Source organism: Pteropus vampyrus, unplaced genomic scaffold (genome assembly GCF_000151845.1).
Source record: "Pteropus vampyrus isolate Shadow unplaced genomic scaffold, Pvam_2.0 Scaffold2, whole genome shotgun sequence".
NCBI classification, from domain to species: Eukaryota; Metazoa; Chordata; class Mammalia; order Chiroptera; family Pteropodidae; genus Pteropus; species Pteropus vampyrus.
This window is the reverse complement of record NW_011888783.1, coordinates 7,637,301-7,647,764: the sequence shown is the minus strand read 5'-3', so window position 1 is coordinate 7,647,764 and position 10,464 is coordinate 7,637,301. Positions and strand designations below refer to the sequence as shown.

The following is a 10,464-nucleotide window of genomic DNA, read 5'->3' as shown; positions in this document are numbered from 1 at the left end:
GGCATGTCAGTCTAACAGCTGATTTTGTCTACATATGTTTTAAAATATATATATTCAATGGCAATACAAATGACTCTTTTCTCTTATGATACACATATAATAACCAATCCTCCAATTCTACCAACATTTTCTAGAAACAGCCCTGAGACCTTATTGCAAGTTCTAGCCCAAATATGTTTCTTACTTGTGTAGTCTATTGCAACATAAGCTTCCATGAAGCTGTTTCTTTTAATATCTTAGAGGAAAATAGAGGTAGAAATAGAGAAAAAGAACAAATGGGGTCAAATTGTTAATAGTTTTATTTAAGTGAAGATCATATGAGTTAATTGTCATATTCTTGTAATACTAACTTCTGAACATTTTTTCAAATGTAAAGTATAATTTAAATTTTTATGGAAAATAAATTTCAATAAGGAGTAAAACTGAAAGAGGGAGGATTATAGATTAAGGGACTAAGAAACATGATGCTAATCTACAGAATTTATTTGAATCTTGTTTTGAACAAACTAGTTTAAAATATTAGACAACTATAGTTATTTGAACATACTCACTGGATTATTGAAGATAATAAAGAATGATTGATGTTTCTTTATTGTCTTTGTTTGTTTAGGTCTAATATTGGTTTATTAGTTTTGTGATGATGTTTTTTAAAAGTTCTATTTTAGAGGTGCATACTGAAAGATTTGCACATAACATATGAACTTGGAAATTTTTTAAAAAATTATCTGAGACAGAGAAAAGATTGCAAGATAGGCTAGGATAAAATAAAACAAGCTTAGACTGAAGTTGATAATTCTTGAAGCTGAATAATGAATATATGGGGATAATTATACTTTTCTCTCAATTTTTTTAATGTACTTAAAAGTTTAAACATAAAGAAAAGCTAAGGATCAGATTAGTCGGGTTCAAATATGGAGTACCCATTTATACTTGTAATGTGAAGAGATGTCTAGAATACACATCTCTATAATATTAATCAGGAGTAAATTAGTTAATACATCCAAACTCTTTTTTACACAATGACTGACCCTAAACAAGCCCTGAATAAATGTTGGCTATTATTTTTAGATTTGTTTTTTCTCTTCAAATCTAGGCAGAGGCTAATATTTTTAAAGAATGTGATTTACCCAAGAGTCTCAGTTTGCTTTCCTCAAAGATTTTGCACTTTTGTGAAAAGAATAAGTAGGAAACAATTATTATTTCTCTGGAGGAATACCAATCTTAGGAAGAAAAAAAAACTTACTCTATAATATACAATAACCAAATATTTAGAGAGAAGAAATAGCTTAATTGTAATTATAATTAATGAGGAACATCAACTAGTTTGCAAAGAAATTGCTGTTCAAAAATATTGTTTTGAGAGCTAATTCAGCTTTGGACCAAAAATTGTTGCTATTATTATATAATGCATATTGACTGGAATTTTATCTCTGCTTCACACACTTTAGCCATAAAATTATAGTACTTAATTTTTGTTCCATTTAAATTGGCTAATCCACAAAGTATTGTTTTGAAGATTTTGTAAAAAATCTGTAAGTAGTTTATATGATTCATTTTCATATTTTTAAACTACCCTCTTTAAAAACATATTGAAAGTCATCAAAAATACTAGAGAATTCCACAGATTTGCTGATAGTTAATTTATTGAAATTGATGGAACCATATGAACAATTTGAATGATTTTGCAATTTATCACCTCTTGCTGTGCACTTGGTAATAATAATAAAACATAACAATAGATCATTGTCTTTAAAGTGAGTAAGTGGGCTATGTATTTATAGATTATGGCAAATACTAAAAGGTATACGTACAAATTATGGTGAACATTATGATATGGCATGTGTACACAATATATAGTACAATAATGTAAGACATGTATTTTTCATTAATTAAATTACATTTAGTAAACCACTTTTAAATTTTATAGAAGTAATTTAAACATTCAAACTATGAGTCCTTTCTATTCTTTATATTTGGTAAAAAGACAATTGTCATTTCCATAGAGAGAACTGTACTATTTTATTCCATATCCCAGGGCTGGAAAGAGTGAGTGTCTTACAGTAGCATGTAATAGGCCTGAATATGTACTTATTTTGGATTTTAAAGGAGTTATGTGTGAGAGAATCTGTTGTTAGAAACATAATATATCCAAGATAATGATTGAAGTTTAGGTCTTCTTCATATCAGCATTTCAATGAAAAACTTGGACAGCGTTTTAACATGTAAAATTTATTCATGTCTAGCAATGTTAGCATTTAAGAGGCATGAAATAATAAGTTTAGACTAGAGAAAACTTAAAAGCCACATTCAAACATTTTACTAGTTTATGCTTTGTAAATGAAAGCTAATGATAACTGACTATATTTGTCATCTTTCCTGGAGTTTGATTATGTAGCCATCTTTATTTATGATAAAAGCAATCTGCTTATAGTTTAATCTTTTAGTTTAAGTAAAGAACTGACAGAAAAGAATCTTATTTTAAAGACTAAAGAATATTTGAAAGTTCAACCTAAACTGATATGAGTCAAGATGAAAACAGTCAAATGAAATGTAGTTGTGATGAATACGTTACTACATAGATATCTGAGGAAACAAGCAAGCAATCAAAAATACTTGAATATTTGTGCACCCCTATGGACTTCGTCAAACAGGACACATTTTAGATGTTGCTCAGAATTTAGAAGTTTTATGTTAACTAAGGCATTGCCAGAAATACACTGTTGTTGAATCAACATGGCTATATAATATTTATTTTTTTTTTAGTGCTAACATAGCATAGGAACTTGTCCAAGCAAGGACTTCTATTTCTTTTCCATTTTTCTGCTATTCTTTTTACCATTTATTATGGATTCTTCTGTTAATCTTTTGTTTTCTTTAACTCATAATTTTTTTTCTAATTTGATTTGCTGTTATTTGCTTTATTGTTCTCTTTGTTCAATTATGTTTTTAACTGTAATTATTATACTAGTTGACAACCATCAGAACAAAGTAAACTCAGGGGAGAGCTAATTGCTTCATTCTTTGAACTTTTATTTTTTAGGATTATGCTGAGAAGGAGAACACTATAGCAAAAGCTCTAGAAGATCTGAAGGCCAATTTTTACTGTGAACTCTGTGACAAGCAGTACTATAAGCATCAAGAGTTTGACAATCACATTAATTCATATGACCATGCTCACAAGCAGGTAAGAAAGAAATATCCAAAAATATCTGACATTTCTGAAATTTTATAATAATTTAAATTGTGTAGACTGTATGAATGTGATATTTTTATTTATTTTGTCTTTGTTATGCCATTTTTAAAGATGTCATTCTGGGATGAGGATCTGAAGAGTTATTTTTTTTTAAAGCACTAAAGGTAAAGTCTGAAATAAACAACTAACAAAAAAATACCATTCAATTGCCTTTTAGTGAGTGATAGTATTTTTTAAATTATATTTTATGGTGGTGACCCTCTATATATCTCCAAATTTATTAAATTTTAAATATTTTAATCAGCTAATGATATTTATCAAATATAAATTAATTTATTCATAGTTCTTTTATAAAGCATTTGCAAATTTAAAGAACCATAAATCATGAAAAAACAAGGTTTGGTATAATAAACATAATATAGGGTTATTGGTTAAGTAAGTACTTAATATGTATATAATTTAGTTTATTTTAATTTTTTTTTTATTTCCCTATCGATTGTAAATCCAAGATTGATTTTTTTTCAACACTTTATGTAAAGATGAGTTTAAATTAGGGGTGATGTTGGAAATGAAGTTAATAATACAGATTCCATTTTCTTATATACTTTAAATTTGTCAATAAAACTTCATATGTTGTTTAGCTAACTGGATATGATACAGCAGTCTTAGTTATCATCGATTTATAAATATTTTTCTTTGTAGTCATAACTCAAAAATATCATCCACATATCATTTTAGTATTAAGAAAAGATACATTTTTAACCCATGAACTTGCAGTAGCTTTCCAGCTGAGTTATTTATCATAAATAGGAGGGTAGGGGAAAATGATCACATTAACTTCTTATAAACAAACTGTTTATATTTTCTTTTGCTGTGAATCCTTTTATTCTCTAATACCAACAAAACTGTGTTTGGAGAACCTGTTGTAGGAAGAAAGTTAGCCTTCATTTACATGCACGCATTGCTAATTAATGCATACTAAACGATCTGATCTGTCCTTGCCTTTATTTTTCCACTGACATACCAGTCAAGGGAAAGTTTTCAGTAAAATATCATTTATTTTCTAACATAAAGAGGCACAAATATACATATATCATTGCTTGATTTGAACATTAAAATTCAGCAGGAAATAGTTTTGAGTTCATTCTATCATTACTGTTTGTTTCATAAAAAGATTCTGGAATGCTGCTCCTGATGTGGTGGTATATCTAAGAAAGTCATTTCTCTGATTTTTTCCAAGTACCTAAAAACACAAGATATGTTATTACACATTTGTTTCATTGTGTAAACTAGGTATTTGGAAATATGCGTGTATTATTTTTATATTGTATGTTGTAAAACTATTTCACCAGCTGTTAATATCCTTTGCCAAAGAATGCTTCATTCAGTCATAGGTGCTAGCAGATCAGACTCACTTAGATTATCACAAGGACCTTTCCAGTTCCATGTTATTAGTGAAGTTAGGATACTATTTACTGTACACAGATAAACTGTGGGAATTCAGGCTTCATCTGGGCTGTTATTTTGAAATCCAGAGGGTCACTTTTGATAATGCCCAGGGCATCAGACCCTAGAGACAGGTATACTAAACTAAATAAATCACCATGAACTCCAATAGATAGCAATCTTAATTGGTTAATTTAATATGAAACAATATTATAATAGCTGAGAATATCTAAAATCATATACTTAGCATAACCATTTTTTTTTAATTTGAGGAAATAATGTAAACATACATCATTTATCCATGTGGCAAATGAATTTGAGGAATCAAGAGACCTGAGTACCTCAGGCAGTTTCATCATGAACTTCTTATACAGAAGAAGCTTTCCATCTTCACCTTCCCAGGGCTCCTTTTCTGCATGTGCAAACTGAGGCTTTGGAATAGATGACTTTCACTGGCCTTTCTGGATTTATACCTGATGAAATCAAGTATAATACATAGTTAGGGCTTGTATGTTCATCATAAATAATCAATATGTATTTGATTTTCAATTCCATATTTTCTGAGTGATTCACTCATATAAAAAGATTTGAACAGTTCCCAATAAATTTATGTTATTCTGAATTTTAACCATTGCGATTAAAAAAAAAATGAAAACAGCATCAGGTAAAAAGATTATCCTCTAACCCCTTTCGCCTGTTCTCTGCCCTTAAACTAGAGCCACACTGTGCCTGTCCTCTCACCTGGCAGCCTATGGCAATTCAGTTATTTTCACTCTAAGAGATTTGTCACACTGATGCTACGAAGAGATAGCAAAGGAAATGACTGTCTTATTTCTGCTGCCCCACAAACATTTTGATTTTTGCTTTAGCAGCTTCAGAATGTCTGAAATGTCTCCCCAAAGTCTCTAAAGTGACCTTCACCGAGTAAGTCAAGATTCATTGCTTTATGGCATGCTGTTTTGTTCTGTTCCAGAGGAAGTCACGATCAGGCCAGGTTGTTGGAATTTGCTCTTCCTGCAGGGACTTGTATTGCCATAGAAATGGAGCAGCTTTATTTTCAAATTTGACCATTTCCTAATAATTTAAACTTCTGTTCACTAATCTAATATTTTAAAAAGAAATCATTTATTGATATTTGGGTATAAATTTTTATCTGCAAGATAATATTTAAATATTAATAAGAAAATATGAGATGCAGGTAAAGCAAAGTGGAATTTAATCCATTTCAAACATCTTTCTTGAGATTTTTTCTTATTATGTGTAATTTAATCTAATTTTCCTCATTTTTTTAAATCACTTGAAGATCAAAACAAAGAAAGAACATACAATTTCCTCCTACCCCCTAAGTGAAACACACATATATATCTAGTTAATCATAGCACTCTATTGTTCTGACATTTCAAATTCAAACTCATGATTTGATAGACTTAAACTGAAAGTTTTGTTCATTCTTAAGTCTGAACCAGACTCTGGAAAAAATAATCATTCTAGTATCTGAACTGATGTCATTTTCTGAAACTTTCTCCAGTGGAGTTCGTCTCCTTCCCTTCCATCTTCCACTATCCATTAGGTTGATAGCTGTCTATTGAGTCAGTCACTGTTTAGGGTATGTGAGATATGCTACATCTTTAAACAAAGGTCTCTGCTCTATGTTTCCTAAATATAATTATCTCAAAAAAAAAAAGTAAAAAAATAGAATACATTAGAAAAATTCACCTAATGTGTAAATTATGCATTATAAGCCAATCAAAAAAATTCTTCTCCATTGTGTTTGTTACCAATTAAGTTTTTTTTTAAAAAAGAAATAATAATCACTAAGAAATCCATTTTGAGCCCAAGTAGTATATCTTTATTTTTATTGTAATGATTATTTATTAATTCTTGAAAATATTCTTCCTATAGGTTACATAATGACTTGGGCGGTGGCATCGATAAAATTGTACCCCTCTATTTTACTATTGTATTTTTATTATACTAGATTAATGATACTGTAATATATTTTATGAGACTATAGCTATATTAAGTAATATTTTATAGATTTATCTTATACTTTCAACTATATAGGTTGATTTATACTTTGTTTTAAAAAAATTTGAGACAGATTTTATGAATTACTCTTAATAAAATCAAATTTTAAAAGAAAATTGATACAGGAAGAAATAAATATTTAAAAATCTAAGGTTAACATATGTGGGAAATTGGGAGCAGTACTTAGCATTGAGCATCCTAAAAATTATATTTTTATCTCCTTCTAATCAGATCAAGAACCAAACCTTAAATTATCTGCTCAGAGGATTATCTCATAATATATTTCCAGATTGTTCTGGCTTCTCTAGAAACTAAGACATCAGAATTTCTGTTTTCTGTGATAGAAGGTGGAAATGGTATAAAACAAGGAAACTTTAATTCTAGCTGAATATTAGAATTCCAAGAAAAGCTTTAAAAAATATTAATCTCACAGTCTGGTATAGGTTCAAAACATACTTTATGTTTGAAGCTTTCCAGGTGATTAGAATATGAGGCCAGGGTTGGAAAGGAGAGTGAAGGTACCAAAGACCATGAGGTTACTGTTTAAGTTGCCATCTGATGACATATTGTATGCTTCTATGATATAGAGGGGTAGTAAAAATATTTTTTAAGAACAAATTATATTTGTACAAATAAACAATAATGCCTCATGGAATACTAGAAATAGAGAACAGGATAATGAAGGCAAAAGATGTATAAATACATATACTTGTATATATATGGTTATTTTTTATGCATATATGTGTGTGTGTGTGTGTGTGCGTGTGTGTGTGTGTGTGTGTATAGTAACTCATTTTCATTCCTTCTTTATCCAGAAATACAAATATTTGCAGTCTTGGCAATTCGAGGTTGGAAATGCTTTAAGTAACTCTTATTTCTGTGAGCAGCTTTGGCAAAGGAGCATTATGGGGATCTTGAACTCACTGCATTTATATAAGATTGGTTTCTTTATTATGATCATATACCATAATAGCAGAACATGGTGATGTTTTCAATCCTATCTCTAAGAAATATATCTTTTCGTGACATTTTTTAGCTGCATATTTAGATCATCTGTACTTTTTCAAGTTGCCAAAAGTATGACACCTTTTAAAAAAAATCTGGACATTGGATAAGTCACAAAATTGGCCAAGTTATTGTGTAACCTGGTATCATCAAATCTTTATATACTAGAATTCTGTTGTATTCCTATAATCATTATTCTATGGACAGATAACTTCTGAAATGCTATGTATGATATCATAATACTGTTATATAGACTAAAGATGACTCTAATAGAAATGTTTATCCTAAGAAAGGTAAGAAATAGGCCTAAAATACTATAGATCATTCATAGTTGTATCACATAATCCTAGCAAGTTTCAAATGCCCATGCTTTGGAAATGAAGTCACTGTTTTTATAATCCACAAGGTAAGGTTTTGGTCATTTTCTACCATTTTATTCTAAGCACTTAACACAATCTTCTACAAACACACAAAACCAATCATTGAGTATTTTAACACTTTCTGTTCTCTAATCTTCCTCCTTTTAATTTCAGTATTACTTAATCTACTATAAAATAGCATTTTTCCTTAATGATAATATTTTATTCTTAGTGGTAGAGACTGATTTTTTTCAACATCTCCCTGTTCTATGCTGCATGCGTCACCATAACTTTGCCTTGTTTTCTCTGGATATAATCAGTAGTATTCAAAATTGTTTCTCTAGTGTGTAAAAAATTGTCTAAGGACAATTTTAAAATAGTTAATGTTATGTAAAGATAATTCTACATAGAATGTGCCTTGGCGTATATTCAGATACCATTATTTAACATTTAATTATGATAATTAGTACCTAAAATAATGAAATTTGCTCTAAAAAGTAAGCAGAATTTTCAACAAAACTATCCATGAATTCCCCCCAGCCTGAACCTCATATTCTATCTTTCGTCTCCATCTTCTGCCCAGCTATTGAAGGTAAAATGCATAAGAAACATTACCATGTGTCCATGGTAACATATGCAGAACCCATTTTAGGGATGTGATCTGCTGTGCCCCTAGCCTCACAGAAGCATTCAAACCCTTTGCTCAGCCTGATTATCTGATTTCTCTTTGTTGTGTATTCTGAGCTTAAGCAACTAATTGCAAAGTGAGATATACAAACTTTCAAGAGCTTAATCCAAACCTGTACTGTGTTGCTTTAAAGACTGAACAGCACTGTGTCAAAATCATAGAGTCCAGAGCTTATTGCAAGTACTATTAGCTGCCTATGAGCATTGGGAATTCAGGGATTGTTTTTGTTGTTGTTTGTTTTTATTGGAGGACTACGACAAAAGAAAAAAAATGCAGAAGAGATAGAATATATGCAGAAAAGAGATTTTTCAGTTCCTTCTGGTAAATCTAATTGCTTTTATATAATTCTGTTTGTTCAAAGACTAAATTTTAAAGCTACTTACATTCACATGCTATTTCTTTTGACTTCTTATTTCATTAAAATATATATATAATCATTTTGATATTCAAAATTTAGAAAGTTCAAAATTGGTTTATCCTAGTAACAAAGTGATTTTTTCTTGACATTATATGTCTTATTTTTAGGTAGATACAATTTTGTACTCTACATCATTCCTTTTAATACTGTCAATAGCATTTTCCCATTTTTACAGAATTTTTATAATAATTGTTTTAATGGATTTATAACATCCCATCGAGTATTTTTTTAACTTAAACATTTCCTACTATTGCATTTAAGTTCTTTCAATATTTTAAATTCTGATAATATAATAGCCCTCATCCTCACTTCACATTCTCAATTTTCATCCTTGCTAGACCCTGAAAATAAATATGAAATAAAAAAATGATGTTAAGATTTCTTGATTTTACAAATATCTAGCAAACTAATTGAGACTTAATATACTAATTTCATAGAAATAATTTTCAAAATGTTCACAAATGTCAAAATTTTCTGAATTAATTTTATTTTTCAGTCAAAATAATTTTTTATAGTATAACTCATTTGATATGAAATTTACTAAGATAGGTGGAACATTTGATATAAATATTGTATGTTTTTATAATAGGTACTATGTATTAAAGATATGTATGCTCACATACCTATATATTTTTATATTAAAGTATAAATATGTATACCAAATGTATATACCAAAGGTATATCATATGTTTGTGTGAATGTTTTTGACCATGTTTTTTGGTGTTGCTTCTTATTCAAGTACATGCCCAATTAAATACATTGAACCCAATAGGCACTATAATACATATAAAGTATTCAATTAAAAAATCCATCAGAGTAAACATATTAATCCAAAAATCATTTTCATTATACAGATTTCACTCTGTCGGAAACTCTGATATCGTATGGTACATTACTCCTCATCCTTTCTCCCACTGAAATTTTGCCTCAGTGTATTTGTAGCAGTTTGGAAAATGCTGTCTCTATACTCCATCAGGGACAACTGCTTTTATTTGTAGGATAAACAGGAATGTCAATAGGGAAACAGTTGACACTTCTTTACTGATATTTCCCAAGGCAACCAAAGGTAAAGTTGGCATCATCACCATGCTATTTTCCAACCAGGGAAGCATGATTCATGTCACAAAATCTGCCAACCAAATCCTTTGTACAATATTCAAAATCGCTTTTCTCAGCAGATCAGTGTACTTTTTAAATTTAAAAATAAGTCACTGTGTTGTCTTACATCAACAAAGATGTGTGCTAAAAGCTTAAGTACATGTCTGATAAAAAGAAGATATGCTAGATGCTAACCCCAATTTTATTTTTACCCCAAATATTTCTGTAA

General features: G+C 29.5%; 1 protein-coding gene across 1 annotated transcript in view; it reads left to right on the top strand.

Annotated features, from left to right (window-relative positions):
• The window catches only part of ZNF804A (zinc finger protein 804A), a 242,670-nt gene that overhangs the window by 202,842 nt on the left and 29,364 nt on the right, over window positions 1-10,464 (top strand). Inside the window, exon 2 of the mRNA XM_011356452.1 lies at window positions 3,041-3,184. Coding sequence (XP_011354754.1) covers window positions 3,041-3,184 — 144 coding nt within the window. The remainder of the gene's footprint in view (window positions 1-3,040; window positions 3,185-10,464) is intronic.